The sequence below is a fragment of the Aspergillus versicolor genome, assembly GCF_001890125.1.
Source record: "Aspergillus versicolor CBS 583.65 unplaced genomic scaffold ASPVEscaffold_5, whole genome shotgun sequence".
NCBI classification, from domain to species: Eukaryota; Fungi; Ascomycota; class Eurotiomycetes; order Eurotiales; family Aspergillaceae; genus Aspergillus; species Aspergillus versicolor.
The window spans coordinates 2,329,994-2,348,616 of record NW_024467528.1 but is presented as its reverse complement, the minus strand read 5'-3'; the positions used below and the strand labels follow the sequence as shown (position 1 = coordinate 2,348,616).

The following is an 18,623-nucleotide window of genomic DNA, read 5'->3' as shown; positions in this document are numbered from 1 at the left end:
GTTGGATTAACCGGAATTAAGGTTCTGAAGCCGGCTCGGGAAGGATCGAGAGACTGGTATGGATAAAGAAGAAGAGGATTATTATATTTACGGTAGATAGCCAGAAGACACTGGAGATGGAAGATTGAGAGCGAGAGGAGGGGGATGGAGAGCGAAAGAGGAGGAGCGGAAGCGAGGGAGGAAAGGGCTTGATAAGTTCCTCGAGCAGCAGCAGGAATGCTATCAGAACTAATGTGATAATATTTTCACTAATAGTTACCGGGTGTGTAACGCGAATACCGTTATTTACGCCCGCCCCGCTGGGGTGCTGACAGGTTCGGGGTAAATCTCAGTCTTGCATCCGATTATCGTTGTATCAAATGCCGGATGTTTTCTCAAAGTCGTCGTGCTTCGCCGCCGCTCACTTCGCTTTTTACCCAACCCGCATCGCCGGTGAGGAGTCAGGTTGTCAACTGAGGCGGAGGATCGCTGCTCGCCTTCTCCCCCGCATGATTCCTTCTCATCCCACCCCTCCAATTTGTTCGAAGTCGACACAATCATCAAGGATCGCCCTCCGCTCTCTCCCAGACAGGCATTCCGGCGACAGCTCCGACCATTCACGTGACATCTCCGAGAGCTCCCGCCGAGACGGTAACGAAACGCCGAAGCAACGACTGTTGTTGACTGGCGGGGATTGCCTCAACTCCGAGTCCAGTCACACCATTATTCAAGCTGCAGGGTGGTCAGAGTTTCCGTTGGAGCTCCCCCAATAATAGTCAGCATTATTATCTGGGGAGAAGGGATTCCGGCCATCGAACCATATCCCGTCCGACATCGTTCGACCTCCAAAATTTTCACAAATCCAGTTGCACCCTGCGCGGAAAACGTGGAAACCAGTGCCCGTTCCGGCTTTTCCCGCTGGTTATTTCCCACCCCGGCCGCAGCACAACGTCCCCAAATCCCGGCTCTGTGATTTTGCGACGCGACTCGCTTCGGACCCGACCCGATCACTGCCTGGTCATTATTGCTACCTAACATGCACGAGCTACTGCTTTTCGCCTCGGTTCCCGCCCACCAACACTATGAGCTGTTACAACAGCTGACCGGCCTGACAGCCATGCAACCCCGTCACCGTCTCGAAAGGCGTTTGATCTTCAAGGCAACTCGGAAGCCTGGCTTGGTCAATGCGCGCGGCGGCAGTAGTCGGGAAGTGCAGGGCGCTGATCTCGTACGGCTCAATAAGATGCTCAATGGGCAGATGTTCTATACACAGGTTGTTGGCCCAGTTTCCGAGGTTGATTTTAATTTAAAGCCCACATCTTCCAGCGGCTCGGATGCGCCCATGGCTGGGACGGATGAGGCCGCAGACAGTTCCTATGACTATGACAGCCAACCATGGAAACTCGAATTTAGGGACATCCCGGAGGCGGGAACTAGATCGACCATCACAGCTCGGCTGGCGGCCAGCGCTGCTCTCCCCAAAGGTGATATTGTGACGCCGATGAATGCCTGGGGGTATAGGTCAGTAACCCCCCCTTCACATTGTCTACAATCATATGTTCCATTTAGTAGTGGTATGTGGTTTATTGACATCTGCTACAGTTTCGTCACTGAGTACGTGGTGGAAGGAGATACCTTCATCCATAATGACATCGTAATCTTTCTGCATCGTGTGCTACAGTATCCGATTCAGGGCCAGGAACCACATGAACCGCGGCGACAGCTGCCCTCGTTCGGAGAACTGGTGCCCTTGGAAAGGACCGGAAGCTATGTCCTTCAGGCGGCCATTACAGTCCAGGATGGCAGTAATCAAGAGCTGATGAGAACTGCCTCTCAGCATTTATTTGGTCTTCGGGAGCAGCTTAAATCAGCTGTTCGTCTCGAGCAGGCTGATCGACTGTCTCTGGACACCCGCGCCAAGTAGACGGCGATATTTGCGTTTTTACTTATACCCCGGAGCAGGTCTCCAAGTAGATCCTTTGAGAATAAAATTGTATTTTCAAATTCGTTATAGGCCCATCAATTTTACGGAAAAGGAGGGCGACGTCTTTCTGACCGTCAGTAATATACGAGCTTGTCTATACAACATTGATTTTTGGTAGAGCATGTGACTTCGCGAATTTTAAGGACGCGTGGGCGCGTCAACCTAGAGCAAGTCAACCCATCTCACAAGTCACAACTTGATCCTCTGCCCTCAATCATTGACTCTTGTTTCGATATATCGGTACACTGTCTAAGTGAAACGATAAATCATTTATTTCACTTTAGCTTTCAGGATGGCCGGGGGAGGGCCTGTGAAGCGTGCTGCGTCGCCGAAGCCGATCTCACCACCACCCATTCGGCGGAAAGTCGATTCTACAGTGAAAAGTACGTAAAAGTTAAATTGTTTTCATTTGCATTCCTATTAACGTAGAATTTCTATTTTCCTAAGAGACTGTTGCAACTTCATTTTTCACGCCAGCATCGAAAAAGAAGCCCGAACCAATCACATGGAGAATTGTAAACAACTCTTTGATAGTCGGCAAATTCTCGCCGGAGTCAAGTCAAGAACGAAAAGCCTCTGACAAGCCACGGATAGCTGCCTTTGATTTTGTATGTTTCCTTGGTTGATTAGGTCCAGATGACATCCGTGGAACTGACTGTTCCTAGGATTCAACATTAGTCTCCACGGCATCGGGGAACAGGTTCCCCAGAAATGCGGCCGACTGGAAGTGGTGGAACCAAGGTGTTCGTTCGAAGCTGCAGAAGCTCAACACAGATGGGTAGGTCTAAATCTTAGCCGTTACCTACTTAGCTTGGACGAGCTGACAGCTTTCAGATACCATGTGACTATCATTTCAAACCAGAAAGCGATCAGCCTCAAGAAGGATAAGAAAGGCGACGATTCCAAGAGCCTGATAAACTTCAAAGAGAGAGTCTCGGCTGTGATGAAGGAGCTTGATTTTCCGCTCAGTGTGTACGCCGCGACGGAGGATGATGAATATAGGAAACCGAGAATTGGAATGTGGCGAGAGTTTTTCGACGATTATGATCTCGATGTATCCGGGATTGATACGCCCGCATCGATATTTGTTGGTGACGCCGCTGGACGACCAACAGACCATTCTTCGGTCGACCGGTAAGTCATACTCCTTCAAGAGAAACTAGTTCTGGCTAATAACATCAAGTGGATTTGCAGCAAATGCCAGCATACCTTTCAAGACACCTGAAGAGTTCTTTCTCGATGCTCCCCCCGAACCGGTCGTTGAATCTTTTGATCCATCGGTGTATCTAGAGTCTGATTCCACCGACGATGGTAAGGTTTCCATTGGCAAAAGTATACGCGATGGTTGATGTTAATGACAATGTTTGAGCATCAGTGTTGCCACCATTCTCACGAAAGAGCCCGTTGGAGCTAGTGATATTTTGTGGCAGCCCGAGTGCTGGGAAATCAACCTTCTATTGGAACTACCTCAAACCACTAGATTATGAGAGAGTGAACCAAGATATCCTGAAAACCGTGCGTTTCTTTCCTTTCCCCGCAAGGAATATTCCGAAAATTGACAAAGACGCCAGAGACCGAAATGCATTAAGGTCGCCAAAGAGCACCTCGCGGCCGGAAAGTCTGTTGTTGTAGGTACGTATAAACACGCAAATATTGGCCGAGTTTAGCCATGCAGAACACTCGGACTGTCCACTTCTATTCAGATCATGCAAATAATCGCCCTTGCATTTTTGTCCAACGTGGAGTAGCTAGCACTGCTTAGTGGGCATTTGAATTGTCAACCCAACCGCTCTGCTACCTACCGACCCGCTCACAACATATCAACAATTGATGTTTAGGTTCAAGCCATTGATCGCTGACCTCCCTCTTTCCTTTTTCCTAGATAACACAAACGCCGATGTAGACACGAGATCTCAATGGGTCGACGTCGCGAAGGAGGCCAATGTCCCGATCCGGTGTGTTTACTTCTCTGCGCCTCTGGAGGTCTGCAAGCATAACAACGCAGTCCGCGCCGCAAACACAAGCCTGGTAAGTCGACTTAAATTTCCCCATATTTGTATCAACCTCGTTTGCATTCGTCAAAGGCAATACTTGCCAAGGCCACTGTAGCTTTGACCGCCGAACTACTGCCTACCTCCACATATACATGCATCTACCTACATACTTGCATATTTACTCAGCCTACTAAAACCATTCTAACAAAATACTCTGCAAAAAAAAATAGAACCCCGAGTCCCGCGCTCTCCTCCCAGGCATTGCGTTCGGCGACTTTTCCCGCCGATTCACTGAGCCCACTCTCTCTGAAGGCTTCCAGGATATCATCCGCGTCGATTTCCGATTCCGCGGCGATGAGGAGGCCAAGAAGATATGGAAACAGTACTGGATATGATCCGCGACGTCTGTCCTAGCTTATTATATTTTCTGGGCTGCGGAATGGCTGGACTAGAGTAGCGTAGGGTTGGCCGTTTCCCTCCCTATACTGTCGCATATACCATGGTACTCATTCTATCTAATGTATTGAATATCCTACGAGACCAAGGAAGGTAGGGTCAGATCGACGACGATGAGAGTTGAGATCTAGATGCGAATCATCCGGCCGCATCTCCCATGGACTATGGATCAAAGCACCCATCTCTGTATCTATACAAAAGAACTAGACGCCACAAACTCAGCTGAAAATCCAAGGAAAAGCACCTACCTACCTATCTGCTAGTGCTTTATGCATATGCCATGCAGTACTGATGATCACTCTGTAACTGTGAAACGTTACTCAGGGCCTCGGCCTGGACGCGACCTCGTTTAATCAAATTCTAAAGGGGAAGAAAGCTTTGGTCTCTTCCTGGTGGCAGCCTGGTGCTGCTTGCTGTCTCTATTCCAAGTGGCTGGCATTCCTCCGACTCTTGCCCTTGCGCGCCGGCTGCTGTGTAAACGCAGGACAGGTTTGGGGGTAGGGTCCAGTATTGTAAATTTGACTTTGGAACCAACCTGGAGCTCTCCTGCAAGGGTCTGGTTATCGAATCTACCTCTGCGCACCTACTCCCGTCTTTTAAAACAAACAAACAAAGGACAAGTTTGAATCAATCATGATTATTATGAAAATTGAATATGTTTAGATATTATATTCAAGGGTTGCACGGCCGGACGAATTGATATCCGTGCCTTGTGAGATGAATCGACTGCTCTAAGAGGTACAATGGGCCACAGGCTGGAGGTCTCGTCCATTTCTTGTCAGTTACTTTTTTCTTTTCTTTCCTCCAGACGTTCCCGGGTATCATAACAGGGATAACAAAACCCTTGCAACCGTTCTTCCCGCCACCTTTTTTTTCCCCCACCTTTTCTGTTTTTTAACCCCTCGACAGAGGCTCATCATTTCGCCCTTTTTCCGCGGTTCATGCAAGGTATACAGGTGTAAGGAACGGAACTGACCACGACGTACAAACGCACCATTATATCGGGTAAATGGAGACCGTCCATCGTGTACTCATGCAAAAGGGTAGAGACACAAAGGGAAAAGGTATCAAGTGTTCATAAAGGAGTGGATTGCGCTCAGCGAGACAGTAGTCGCTGGCGCATCAGGTCATCAGTCATTATTGGATCATAGATCACAGCGTAGGAAAATGAAACGTAATGTGGCTGTATAAATCGCACAGACGTAAACATAATAAGGGAAGAGTTAGACATTAGTCATCGCACGCTTTGCCTCATCTTTCGAATTAGCATTTTGAGAGGCGTGGATAGCAATAAGATGTTGTACATCCAAGCCTCTCAAACTTGTTTGCTTTTTGGTTGGCTGTTGTCTTTTTATTTTTATTTTTGATAGACGGCCCGTGGCAATTTCGAAGTCGGCGGAGGCGAAAAAGTCTCTAGACCCGAGACACAAGATCTTGGAAGAATTTGAAAAAATTTCGTTTCAACGACCGATCCCGGCATCGTCCAGTTGCAGGCGCTATCTTCATAGGGCCGACAATTTCGCCATCGCCCAACTCGGGAAATTTCTTGTCGTGCAGAGTTGGGATTCTGACCTGCTCGCACGGGTCGCGGTGGTGAGACTCGATCGTACTCAGCACAGGCCCGTTCACATTGAGCTGGGCGAGCATCGCATCGTAATGCCGCTTCCATTCGCGATTAATTGACTCCCATTTTTCCTGCGTCAATTTGTAAATCTTCGACGTGATACCATAATGTTCTCCGGTCCGAACTAGGTGCTTCGTGAAATTGCACTGCGCCAAATCCCACTGGCTCCGCAACTGCTGGAACGATTCGACGTTGTAAACTTCAGGAACATAAGGCTCTGGCTGGATGGTGAAGTTAGCATGGCCGAGCTGAATCGCCCACTCGTCGTTTGGGTCGGAAAGAGTCAAAGGAGGAACATCCCCAGAAACAGTTCGGACCGTACTAGCTCGTGGGCGGTTGAAAGAGGCGATCGAAGGCTTGGTGGACAGTGGAGGAGACGGGAGGCCAGCCAATCGGTCTCGAAGTGCGTTTGCATCTGGGCTGGCGTTTGAAACGTCGGCAACAGACGGCGACTGCAACGGGGAGTGGATTTTGGATATGGGGTCTTCCGGCTCATCACCCATAAACGGCGGGAGTAGAGGTGTCGTAGCTTGCGGAGCGGACTCATCCAGTGGTAGTTGGTTCGCTTTAGTGATGTCGATGGGGCGTGCATTTGATTCGCTGACACGGTCTTCAAAGATCGTCCTCGCGGGCGATGGGGGAATCTGAGCGGAATCAACCCAGCTCGTCGGGCATGTTGTAGTTGGGCTAGCAGCAAATACAGATGCTGATGAGTTGGTCCGGGACCGGATTTGCGGCGAGAACGATTCCCCATCTGGGCCGTCGGATGCTCGTTTGGACTTCCAACGATTTGAGATGGTGGATATTCGCGAGCCAATCCGGGAAAGGCCATTTTCTGAGGCATTGTCGGAGCGCCTCTTCTTTGGGGAGTGAACCGTATCCATGCCAGCATCAGTGAAATCGCAGCCGTCGCAAGTACTGACTGTGGATAGGTATGAGTCTTCAGGGACGGATAGCCCTTGATCGAAGTGTTCTGCATGTCAATCATTAGTCGGGGATTTTTTTTTTTTTTTTAACTAATCAAAGAACCGCGACAGTGGAAAGGCAAAGGAGGAAAAATGAGGCTGGGAGCAAGGGCAGCATACGGAAATATTCCTCCTCTAAATCCCTCGCCTGCGATCCGCAGGGTTCCTCCTCTTTTACGCCTGTCAAGGGATTTCGAGTAGCGATATCCATCGAGTTTCCATGACCAGGGGATGAGACAAGCGACGACGCGGAACTTGAGAAGCGCGTATGTCCTTTGGCGGAAAACAAAGAAACGGCGGGTGAGACTGGAGTGGATGCGGTCAAAGGAGATTGGGGAGGCTGGCGAGAGGGAGGCGAAAGGTCGCGCATTGTGTCAATGCCCTCGTGCCGCCTGGCCTCGAGAAGCTGCGAGAGCTTCAGCATTGCAGGGCGTAGTTGTATTGGACGATCTAGAACTAGGCCTGGATCTTGATTCTGAAATTGGTGCGAATTTTAAGGTTCCGATGGCCGATCAGTGAGATTGTTCACGTGCGGCAGGTGTCGGACAGAACAAGAGACGAAGAGGTGGATTTAGGGAAGAACAATCATATCGGGAGAGACAGAGAGTTCAATAAGAGGACGACGATGAAAAAAGTGGTGGGTAAGGTGAAGGTGGCGGAGAGAGATTGTAGGAAGTGAGGAAGGCGATGATGGGAGGAATTCCGGCTGTTAACGCGCGAACAGTCGAAGTAGAGAAGGAAGACGGGGCAGCCGAAAAGGCAACGGGGTTGAAGAAGAAACTGCGAGAGCGGTGCGCACGGAGCAGCAGGTGCAGGATTGGTGACTATTATTATGATTATTATTGAGAAGGAAGAAACTGCCAGTGCTGAGGAAGCAATCGGTCTGTAGGGCAGCAGTGGCCGTGGGCAGGCGACAGGGAAAACGTGGAGCGCGCTGGCTGTGACTCGTTGGTGGAGGGGCGACAGTTGGCTCAGGCTGGCTGGCAGTGACAGCTCAGCAGCAGCAGTCAATCAGAAAGAGTCTTGTCGCGAGCGTGTTCAAGGGTGAAATCCTGAAGAAGCTGTCATACGAAGAAATTCTCATCGAGCGGAAGAGACGAGAGAGTCAGCAAGAGAGGATCAGGTCAGGGCAAAATCCACTGTCCAGTCGCGACCGTCCCAGAGTTCCGTTTGTTGCCACGACTGGCTGAGCTATACAGCGGTGGTTACCCGGTGTCACAGTCTGAGCTTAAGCTGTCTGATATAGACGCTCCGGTTCCATGCTTCTATTATGTATCTCTCTACTTCAGACTCGCCTTCATACTTCCCATACTTGCCCCCCAAGCGTCAAGCCGTCGCAAACAGATGACGCCGGCGCTGCACATCACGAATCTAAACACACATCAACTAACAAACCCACAAACCGCTCTGGCACTAAAATTCGTCTAGACTCCGACCGACTCGACTGGTCCAACCCGCCGGGTTTCTTCTTTGGCGCCGTGCGACCCATCCAGACGAGGAGCGCAACAGCCAAAAATACCATGAGCTATCAAGTCGACCACAGACAGACTCACTCTGACTGTCTCTGCATTGATGCATATATATCCGAAGGGACTGGTCCTATCTTCAATTGGCCTCCCAGTGAGCAGCGTCAGTGTGTCCCCGACCTTTTCTTGATCTTTTTTTTTCTCTCGAGGCGCAGCCCAAACCCTGCGCTGGGCAGGATGGAGGGTTGGACCCCGAAAGGCTGGGAACCCATGGATTCCTCCCGGCGCCAGGGACTTTCCCATTGTGGTTGGCCAAACGCCGCGACGGCGCGGCGTTGCGAAGAATCTTCGCTCATCAAGACGTCTTGAAAAAGGCTCACTGTGAGTGGCTGCCTAGTACTTGGCCGGCAACTCCAAATTTTCGGTACCGACGTCAAGCCCACATGGCGAACAAAGCCGCGTTTTGGTTCGCTTCATGGCTTCTGTTTGAAGTTCTGAACCATGGTTCGGATTAACCCTTTCAAGGCGAGGCCCTGACAGCCACACAAACGGCTGGCGCAATGGCGGATGGTGCTTCCAGAATACCCCAACCATGGAAAAGATGACAGTGTCTTTTTTTGGAGTCAACGAGGAGTGGCTCTTAGCATCCGACCGTCCCCTCTGTTCCCTTTGGTGTCTTGCATTTCTGGCTAATAATAATCTGGAGACTTGACCACACCGCGCGGCTGTGAGACTCTGCTTTACTCTCAACTGGGCCGACAGCTGAGTAACATGGATAGCTGTGCGTTAAAATGCTCAAGCTCGCTTAAGCTCAGTTACCGACGATCGCAGGAAAAATACCAGGTTGTCAGACAGTCAGACGCAAGATGACGCCGATGACGACGATGGAGCAGCCCCGGGAAGAAGCCGTTGGAACCTGCTCGGTCGCATGACTCAGCTTACGGGCTGCAGTTTGGGTCTCTTCCGCTCCCCGAAGCTTTCTGCTGGATCTCTGCTTGGCGGTCATCCCGACATCGGAGGCCCAGAGCATGAGATAAACAGAAGCTCTGGGATAGTTTGGTTTGGTTTGAAGTATGTAGCTTCGCTTAGCACGTTCAATTGCGTTTCAAAGAGTAGTTTGTAGAGCATCAATCTGCCCCAAAGCCGTCGGATCCGCGGGAAAGTGCCTGTGGACCTTTCCCCGCATCAGCGACAATTCCGCTATACAGCTCCAACCTCTGAATAGTCAACATTTCTGCAATTGCGCGCCAATTGACTCGAGGAGTGCCAGCATCTGAACAACACGATGAAGCTCTCTCTCCTCGCTGCTATAGGCATCACTAGATTCACAGCAGGTGCAATTATAGAGCAACAATCCCTGCTCTCTTCCCAACCGGCCCTCACTGCTGAGTCTCTGATCGACTCCTCCCCCTTCCTCTCCCTCCACCGAGACCTCGTCTCCATTCCCTCCGTTTCAGGAAATGAATCCGCCGTCGGCGAGTTCTTAGCCTCATACCTCAAAACTCACAATTTCGATGTGATCAAGCAGTCCGTCCCGGGACGCACGTCCCGATTCAACGTCTTCGCATACCCATCTTCGTCCGTCTCAAAGCCCTCCATCCTCCTAACAAGCCACATCGACACCGTCCCGCCCTTCATCCCGTACTCTGCCGCCGAAAATGACGACGGAGACATCGTCATCTCCGGCCGTGGCTGCGACGACGCAAAGGGCAGCGTCGCGGCCCAAGTCTTTGCCGCGCTCGAAACTCTCAAGGAAAACCCCTCCGCCCCGCTAGGCCTCCTCTTCGTCGTCGACGAAGAAGTCGGCGGCGCAGGCATGCGCGCCTTCTCATCAAACAAGACCCTGAACCCGCCGCCGCAAAGCCCCTCCGATCTCGTTGGCGCCGGGTACAAGACAGTTATATTCGGCGAACCGACCAACCTCGACCTCGTCTCGGGACACAAGGGCATACTGAGCTTTCGCCTCTATGCTAAGGGCAAGTCGTCGCACTCGGGGTATCCCTGGCTTGGGGAGAGTGCGCTTAGCACTATCCTCCCCGCGCTGTCGGTCATCGATAAACTAGGCGATACACCCGTTGAAGAAGGCGGGTTGCCCGCAAGCGACAAGTACGGCCGGACGACGGTGAACATTGGCCGAGTTGAGGCGGGTGTAGCGGCGAATGTTGTTCCCGCGGCAGCGTCCGCAGACGTAGCTGTCCGCCTTGCAGCGGGCACACCCGAGGATGCAATGGAGATTGTGTTGAAGGCCGTGGCGAACGCAACGAACGACAACCCCCATGTCTCTGTGGAGTTCGCGCAAGGGCCCAGTGGCGGTGTTGGTGGGTATGGGCCGCAGGACCTCGATTCCGATGTTCCTGGGTTTGGTGTTACGACAGTGAATTACGGCACTGATGTGCCGAATCTAAAGGTCTACAAGGGGAGTGATGTAAAGCGGTATCTTTATGGGCCGGGAAGTATCTTCGTTGCTCATGGGGATCATGAGTCGATTACGGTTGCGCAGTTGGAGGAAGCCGTTAAGGGGTATCGGAGGCTGATTGATGCTGCATTGGATCGGCTTTGATTCACTACTATATAATGTTCTGGGGGTTGGCGTATATAATACCCAGCAGCCTTGGCCTTAGTAATTGGCGTACCTCGTGCATTGTGCAAGCTTTGTACAGTTGATAACAAGCCCAAACTTGATTTAACAAAAGCGATGAATCTGAACTCCAAAACGTGTCTGCAACGAATACACACAGTTATAACTTATAAACTCAACTCGTACTCATACAGGCGCCTTGGTCCTCGCCCAACCAGTCTTCAACTCCCCAGTCGGTTTGAAGCGTGGCATCGGGTGAGCCTCCGTATTGAACACATTCTCCTCAAGCGGAAGGAAGTCGCGATCAGAAAACAGAAGATAAAAGTACTTCAGTGTCTCTGCCATCCAAAAGCTCTCCATGTTGTCCCGTTGAGAGGCTGGGAGTGTATTCACATTCGAGAGCGAGTTGAAGCTTACGATCCGGTACGTTGTCGCGTCTCCGGACTCGGTTTCGTAGTGGGATGATTTCTCAACAACGGCGCTGTGTGTGACGAATGACTTGAACATCTCCCATCCCCAGTGACGGTAGGTTTCGTCGCCCGTAATGCGGTACATGTAAAATAGAGATTCGACAGTTTCTGGGCGCTGGAGATTGTGCCTGTCGTTGTTGCGGACGGTGATGTCCTGACGCCAGGAATTGGGATCCGATTTGGAATTTGCAAGAGGATAGAGGGGCTGCGACTTGAGAGGCAGATCTTTGCCGGCTGCCTTTTGGTTCGTGCCTGTGGCGATGGTAGAATCGGGGTATTGATCTAGTTCCGAGACATGTGGTGAATCAATTTCAAAGTACGAGATTTCACCAGCAAGCCCCGTCTTCGTGGCTAGGTATGTTGCCCAGCAGGTCTTCGTTAGTTCTTTGGCGAGGAGGATCTCCTCGTCGTGTCGACGCGTCCACTCCGGCGATTTTTTAGCCTCAGAAAGCGGGACACCTCCTGTGGCTCCAAGGGCAATAGTCCCTGGGAGGAAGCAGGCGAGGTGGTCCATTTTGGGACTAAGGGACCCGGCAAGACCGCTTTGTCGCTCGCCCAGAACGGTCAATCGGGCATTCTTTGAATAAGTGATGAGGTGTTTGCGGATTCCGACAAGCGCCTCCTCCCACATATCTTTGTAAATATCCTCTGATGTCTGGATGTATTGCTTGATCAAGTATTCTAGGGGTTCATTAGCACACGGTTACTTAGGTAGCTTTGGGGATGTCGTACCATAATAAGAGTCGCCTCTACTACCAAGGCGGATGTTAGATCCCCTGAAATTGCCTGTTTCCGGGTGGATATAGATGGGAACAAGCCCATCAGGGCTGTGATTCTCATCAACCACTTGCATCACCTTCTCTACAATGCGCCAGTACTCAGCCTCCCCCGTCAACTTGGCCAAGTACTTGAACTCGAGTTGCACCGAGGTTGCTTCGGCCGTAGACGAAGCGCCACCGTCAGAGTGCGCTGGAATACCAGTGGACTTATTGAGGTTGATGCTGGCATATGGTATTCCCGAACCTGAATCAAAAGCGCCCATTAGTCTTTCTGCAAGATCGGTAGCCTTTTCGATGTATAGATCCTCGCCCGGTGATCCAATGTCATCGTCAGTAATAGGCGCAAGACTGGGATATTCTGTAGAGAGATAATGAGCGGAGAGAAGACCACCGAGCATGCGTATGGTGGTTTCGAATGTGTTCACATCATGGTCTTGGTTATATTGCAGCGAGTTGTGAATCCATGTGCGCGCATGCTGTACACGCGATGTGAGGTTCATGATCATTAGCGTATCCAATGCATCCACTATTTGCCAGCCCATTCCACCCTCGACCATGTTTTTAGTCTTCTTGGAAACTGGGTAATACTCGTCGAAGCCTTTCAGAGACATCCGTCAGTAAGCAGTCAAGGCCACAAAAAAGCTCCGTAGTAACATACCCCAAGCATACCGCTCGTAACCATCCCAGCTGACAATAAATGCATCCCGAACCTTCTCCCGTCGCGTATCCCAATCAACATTCTTCAATGGTGTGCCATCATAGGGCTGTTCCGATTCCAAACTCTTAACCCACTTGTATAACTTCTCACCCTTCTTCGTGTCTGACGTCCACGGAGACCGATTGGGGTTATTGGACCCTGTAATGACGTACCAGAGACAAAACAGCACAACTAGGAGGAGGACGCCTTGAAAGACCCTTCTTCGTCGAAGCCTCGGGCCCGTCCGCCGCGGTGCAAAAAATGGTTTATCCTTGTACATTGGAAGCGTTCGGTCGCCGGAAAAGAAATTGTTGAGGTTATTCGCGACCCCAGCTGGTTGCGAGAATCCATAACCCCCCAATCCTCCACTTGGCCCGGGGCTGCGGCTTGCCTGCCAGTATTTGTCTGAGGGAGAGCGCGAGGGAGTGTATGAAGGACTGCTGTGAGGGTTCGGGAAAGACATAGCCGCGTCGTCCTCTCAGATATTGAGAAAGGGTCTCACAGAGACAGTCGAGGTTATGATCGAGGCTCTAGTCTAAATGTGCGGCATAGGTAATGTTTTCAACGTTGATCGGGCTCTCTTTGCTTCCCAGCCGCCACGTTTCGAGCAAACGTAGGTATCGCCGCCTTATTTCTAGAAGAAACCAGGTGTGACGTTAGCATTGTCGACAGCCAACAAGACCAGCCCGATAACTTAACGAGGATCGCGTGGAGGAAGCAAGGAATCACTAACCGTGCAGCGAGCGCTGGAGAACCCGTCGCAGCCAGCTTTATGTGTTGGGTTTACACGTTCGTAGCGGAGAAATCTCCACTAGCAACAGTTATAGGTGGTTACCTCGATCCCTGTGGTTGTGTCGGATTGATTGTTCACAAAGGAGTGGCCACATGTTGTGATTCCATTCCGGACTCGCTTTAATTGGCCGGGTTCATGGCGAGGAACCGTCACTCTTGGCTGGAATATCCCCAAACACTTCGCAAACTTAACAGGGCACCTGAGACGCTAAACAGCGCCCACTGGCACCTTCACGAGAATACAATTCATATCGAATGTGACTACTTTACACATGCCTACTCGATTTTATGGTTCATAGCATGGCTAATTGTTCAATGATTCCGTAAATGACAATGCTATCTGCGGTCGACTAGTCTACAGCTTCTGGTATTCGAGCTTGCCTTCCAACTTCTTCGCTTCAGCCACCTTACGAACAGCCCTGTTGAAGTCGTCCTGATTGATCGCATCTCGGTAATCCTTGATAGCAAACAAACCCCTGTTCTGATGTTAGTTACTGAGCGGGGACGGGAAGAGAGGCACAACATACGCTTCCGTGACCACATTGCGAAGATCAGCACCGTTCAATCCATCGCTCATCTTCACAACGCTTTCGAAGTCAATGTCTCCTTCCATCTGTACAGTGCTCGAGTGAATTTTCAAGATCTCAAGGCGGCCAACCTCGTTAGGCAGGGGGATCTCGATCTTCCGGTCCAGGCGACCAGCGCGCAGCAGGGCAGGGTCAAGTGTGTCAGGTCGATTCGTAGCCATAATAATCTTCGTCTTCCCTAAGTAGTCGAAACCATCCAACTGGTTGAGAAGCTCCATCAATGTTCGCTGAATTTCACGATCTGCCGAGGTACCTTCAGAAAATCGTCGGCCACCGATGGCATCAATTTCGTCCATGAAGATGATACAGGGTTCGTGTTCCTTGGCATAACCAAACATTTCTCGGATTAACCGTGCGGATTCACCAATGTATTTGTCAACGATGGCAGATGAGACAACTAGGTCATGTTAGCGAGGATTTGGGTATTAGACGGTGGCGGCTGGTTACCTTTCAAGAAGTTGGTCTCTATAGAGCTTGCTACGGCACGCGCCAGAAGCGTCTTTCCTGTTCCTGGAGGCCCATAGAGCAACACACCCTTGGGCGGTTTGATTCCAACTCTTTGGAAAAGCTCGGGGTTCTTCAGTGGCAACTCAATCACTTCACGTAGCTCACGAATCTGCTCATTGAGACCACCGATTCCAGCAAAATTGATCTGCCCTGGGTCCTCCAAAGACATGTTATACACCAGCGGATCAACCTCCCTCGGTAGCATCCTCATGATGGTGAGAGTGGTCATATCGAGAGTAACACGAGTTCCTTGCTTCAACTTGGCCCTGTCAACTTTCGAACGGCAACCGACAACGTATCTGGGTCCAGACGAGGCCTTGACAATGACTAGTTCTGGTTAGCTGCCGCGGCATAAAAGATGATAAATCGACACAGCTATTGCGGGTGAACGTACATCGCTCCTCATCAAGTTGTTTCAGCACCTCCCCGATGATCTGACCGACACTTTGCAGAGCTTTGATGTTTTCTTCCGAAATATCAAACTCCCTCTGCAAGTCTTTGATGCCCATACGAAGCGTCTTGAGCTTGGCCTCCCATTCTCGGAGGTCCAGTAGGCTCCGCTTGTAATCCTCCAGCGCCTGTTCCCTCTCGGGATCAGCGGCGCCGTTCATGATGAATCGAAGGCCAACAGGGGTTATTAATCAAATGAAGAGTCCAAATAGCCTCGAAGAACCGGACGGAGGGGAGTTATTGGGGCTGTGGGAGGATCGGTGTGATGACGGAGATGCTGATTCAAGCGTATCTGGACTTAGCTTGAGAGCTCTCTCTCAAGCTCGCGCCCAGGCATTTAGTCACATGATCATCTGTATGCCCTATTATTCAGGCCATAATTATGGCTCCGATAAGGCCACAAGGCATACCGCGGTATCTATTATCCGGTGCCAGGTTTCAGGCACCAAGGTGTCTTGTCAATTCCGGCTTTGTCGTTTTCGTCCCTCATTACGCAATGAACTTGCCGAGTTGCCAACAGGGCCTTGGGCACGAAATACATCAGAAGGGAGAGCCGTGAAGTAACGTCAGAGCTCTTTACATTCAGTAATGGCTCTAGACTCAGGTATGAACAAGTGCACAGAATGCTCCTGAGTCAATTGCGTCACAAAAACTTAACTACAATATTATGGTGCTTCCAGAGAGCTCACGATGGATGAAGTATAGGATAGGCTACGATGATAACCGCCATTATAGATGATTCGAATTGATTCTCGCAGGGCCTCCTGCCACCCGCCTTACCCCGAGGGAGTACGGGAGATCTCGCTGTAGAGCGTAATGAAACCTCGTGAGCCAACAAACAGGAGGTTGCTGCCCCACCATCTCCTTGGAAAGATCCGGAGGAACTGGCCGTGAGCTTTCCGGTGCGTAGAATACAAGAACCAGCTGTTTCCATCCCAATTGTCACCTCTCAGTAGCTCCGTTCGCTGTTGTTGTTTTACTCTTTTCGCCGCCCCAAAGGTTTGGTAAGTTCCATTTCTTTTTTTGCCTTATAGTACCCTTGTGCTTGTCAACCCCACCATCCCACCAGCTTAAGCTTGACCCCTCCTTATCATCAAGGTAGCACCATCATCACCACTGCTCCAGTTGGACATTGGATTTATTGGTATGCTTCCTCCACAATAGTCTGTTTCTAATTCGAGTTCATGTGGTCTCGATCGATCAGTGATTGACCGGTGACTCCATTGCTCACCTGCTGGCATCCATCATTCATTTTGGGCCATCGGTGAACCACCCCCGCCTGCTAGACCACTACCAGCATTTGTTTGCCTTCCGCCTTCTGTCATATTTGTTGACAATTCCTTCTTGCGAAATTTTTCTCCCTCCCTTTCTAATTCCATATCCCTAGTTCATCAAAATGCCTATCACCAAGATCCACGCCCGCTCTGTCTACGATTCTCGTGGTAACCCCACCGTTGAGGTGGACGTTGTCACTGAGACTGGTCTTCACCGCGCCATTGTTCCTTCTGGAGCTTCCACTGGTGTGTAAACTATCGAAGATACCCTGATTGCGAAGAGGGTCCATGTTGCTAACACTCAATCGCAGGTCAGCATGAGGCTCACGAGCTCCGTGATGGCGACAAGTCCAAGTGGCTCGGAAAGGGTACGTTCCTCCAAACATTCACCATTCATATGACTGGACTCCTAACCATACTCTTCTACCAGGTGTCCTGACTGCCGTTAAGAACGTCAACGAAGTCATCGCCCCTGCCGTCATCAAGGAGAACATCGATGTTAAGGAGCAGTCCAAGGTTGACGCATTCCTCAACCAGCTCGACGGAACTGCCAACAAGAAGAACCTTGGTGCCAACGCCATCCTCGGTGTCAGCTTGGCGATTGCCAAGGCTGGTGCTGCTGAGAAGGGTGTCCCTCTCTATGCTCACATCTCCGACTTGGCTGGAACCAAGAAGCCCTACGTCCTCCCCGTTCCCTTCCAGAACGTCCTGAACGGTGGCTCCCACGCTGGTGGCCGCCTGGCCTTCCAGGAATTCATGATTGTTCCCGAGTGAGTCCCGCGTGAGGATAAGCAGTCATTAGAAGTATACTAACGTTAATAAGCACTGCTTCCTCCTTCTCTGAGGGTCTCCGCCAGGGTGCTGAGGTCTACCACAAGCTCAAGGCTCTGGCCAAGAAGAAGTATGGCCAGTCTGCCGGTAACGTCGGTGACGAGGGTGGTGTTGCTCCCGATATCCAGACCGCAGAGGAGGCTCTTGACCTCATCACCGAGGCCATTGAGCAGGCTGGCTACACCGGCAAGATCCACATCGCCATGGATGTTGCGTCTAGCGAGTTCTACAAGGCCGAGGAGAAGAAGTACGACCTGGACTTCAAGAACCCCGACAGCGACCCCTCCAAGTGGCTCACTTACGAGCAACTTGCCGACCTCTACAAGTCCCTCGCCTCTAAGTACCCCATCGTCAGTATCGAGGACCCCTTCGCTGAGGATGACTGGGAGGCTTGGAGCTACTTCTACAAGACCTCCGACTTCCAGATCGTTGGGTACGTGCTTCCTTTCGCTTTATCAATTGATTTGTCTAACAAAACAATAGTGATGACTTGACTGTCACCAACCCTCTCCGCATCAAGAAGGCCATTGAGCTCAAGTCTTGCAACGCCCTTCTCCTTAAGGTCAACCAGATCGGTACTCTCACCGAGTCCATCCAGGCCGCCAAGGACTCCTATGCCGACAACTGGGGTGTCATGGTGTCCCACCGCTCCGGTGAGACCGAGGACGTCACCATTGCCGACATCTCCGTGGGTCTGCGCTCCGGCCAGATCAAGACTGGTGCTCCCGCCCGGTCTGAGCGTCTGGCCAAGCTTAACCAGATCCTCCGCATTGAGGAGGAGCTTGGAGAGAACGCCATCTACGCTGGCGAGAAGTTCCGCAACTCCGTCAACCTGTAAATGCAGCTATGAAACCAACTTTTGCAATCGGACGTGCTATTTCGCGGATGATTGGGATCAGACCCCGAACTGGTATGGGTCAGGTCTTCGGCACTTGACCTCACTTCTCCTAAACAGCGCCTAAATTGAGTTGTATGGGTAACAGGTGGCCAGAAGGAGGGAAACATTTATGATGACGAATCTAACAGCCAATTAAATGATACAGTGGCCTAATGAAAAGTTTCTGAAATCAACCAGGTAGAGCATCGTAATTTATAGTAACTAGAACAACCACTGTCTCTAGTCATATTCAAATCATAATGTTGTACTTCGTAAGGCGTACACTGTACTAGCATGAAGCGAATTCCTGAAG

At 50.9% G+C, this 18,623-nt stretch overlaps 8 protein-coding genes across 8 annotated transcripts; 4 read left to right on the top strand and 4 right to left on the bottom strand.

Moving 5' to 3' along the window:
• Positions 1-1,015: 1,015 nt before the first annotated feature.
• ASPVEDRAFT_132780 (mediator of RNA polymerase II transcription subunit 18) lies at positions 1,016-1,903 on the top strand (the record flags this gene model as incomplete). Its single annotated transcript, XM_040806959.1, has 2 exons — positions 1,016-1,500; positions 1,582-1,903. The coding sequence occupies 2 exons, from the start codon at positions 1,016-1,018 to the stop codon at positions 1,901-1,903; spliced, it is 807 nt and encodes a 268-aa protein (XP_040668700.1).
• Positions 1,904-2,148: 245 nt separating this feature from the next.
• ASPVEDRAFT_42469 (putative DNA 3'-phosphatase Tpp1) lies at positions 2,149-4,665 on the top strand. Its single transcript, XM_040812595.1, has 9 exons — positions 2,149-2,346; positions 2,411-2,571; positions 2,629-2,741; positions 2,798-3,097; positions 3,147-3,274; positions 3,339-3,478; positions 3,535-3,595; positions 3,846-3,991; positions 4,188-4,665. Exons 1-9 carry the CDS (start codon positions 2,256-2,258, stop codon positions 4,350-4,352), a joined length of 1,305 nt encoding a protein of 434 aa, XP_040668699.1. The 5' UTR covers positions 2,149-2,255; the 3' UTR covers positions 4,353-4,665.
• Positions 4,666-5,826: 1,161 nt separating this feature from the next.
• ASPVEDRAFT_53526 (uncharacterized protein) lies at positions 5,827-7,426 on the bottom strand (the record flags this gene model as incomplete). The annotated part of the gene is made up of 2 exons (XM_040814802.1): positions 5,827-7,010; positions 7,123-7,426. The coding sequence occupies 2 exons, from the start codon at positions 7,424-7,426 to the stop codon at positions 5,827-5,829; spliced, it is 1,488 nt and encodes a 495-aa protein (XP_040668698.1).
• Positions 7,427-9,753: 2,327 nt separating this feature from the next.
• Positions 9,754-11,028, top strand: ASPVEDRAFT_132754 (M20 family metallopeptidase; the record flags this gene model as incomplete). The annotated part of the gene is made up of 1 exon (XM_040806954.1): positions 9,754-11,028. The coding sequence occupies one exon, from the start codon at positions 9,754-9,756 to the stop codon at positions 11,026-11,028; it is 1,275 nt and encodes a 424-aa protein (XP_040668697.1).
• Positions 11,029-11,232: 204 nt separating this feature from the next.
• Positions 11,233-13,455, bottom strand: ASPVEDRAFT_132416 (glycoside hydrolase family 47 protein; the record flags this gene model as incomplete). The annotated part of the gene is made up of 3 exons (XM_040806915.1): positions 11,233-12,197; positions 12,249-12,893; positions 12,954-13,455. 3 exons carry the CDS (start codon positions 13,453-13,455, stop codon positions 11,233-11,235), a joined length of 2,112 nt encoding a protein of 703 aa, XP_040668696.1.
• A 603-nt stretch (positions 13,456-14,058) lies between these two features.
• Positions 14,059-15,670, bottom strand: rpt4 (proteasome regulatory particle base subunit RPT4). The gene is made up of 4 exons (XM_040815641.1): positions 15,273-15,670; positions 14,819-15,205; positions 14,312-14,768; positions 14,059-14,260 (listed from the first exon to the last, which is right to left on the bottom strand). The coding sequence occupies exons 1-4, from the start codon at positions 15,487-15,489 to the stop codon at positions 14,140-14,142; spliced, it is 1,182 nt and encodes a 393-aa protein (XP_040668695.1). The 5' UTR covers positions 15,490-15,670; the 3' UTR covers positions 14,059-14,139.
• Positions 15,671-15,870: 200 nt separating this feature from the next.
• Positions 15,871-16,802, bottom strand: ASPVEDRAFT_42463 (uncharacterized protein). Its single transcript, XM_040812594.1, has 3 exons — positions 16,716-16,802; positions 16,533-16,592; positions 15,871-16,332 (listed from the first exon to the last, which is right to left on the bottom strand). The coding sequence occupies exons 2-3, from the start codon at positions 16,578-16,580 to the stop codon at positions 16,105-16,107; spliced, it is 276 nt and encodes a 91-aa protein (XP_040668694.1). The 5' UTR covers positions 16,581-16,592; positions 16,716-16,802; the 3' UTR covers positions 15,871-16,104.
• aspf22 (enolase acuN) lies at positions 16,715-18,610 on the top strand. The gene is made up of 5 exons (XM_040812593.1): positions 16,715-16,848; positions 16,914-16,970; positions 17,033-17,372; positions 17,426-17,866; positions 17,917-18,610. Exons 1-5 carry the CDS (start codon positions 16,725-16,727, stop codon positions 18,269-18,271), a joined length of 1,317 nt encoding a protein of 438 aa, XP_040668693.1. The 5' UTR covers positions 16,715-16,724; the 3' UTR covers positions 18,272-18,610.
• The last annotated feature ends 13 nt before the right edge of the window (positions 18,611-18,623 follow it).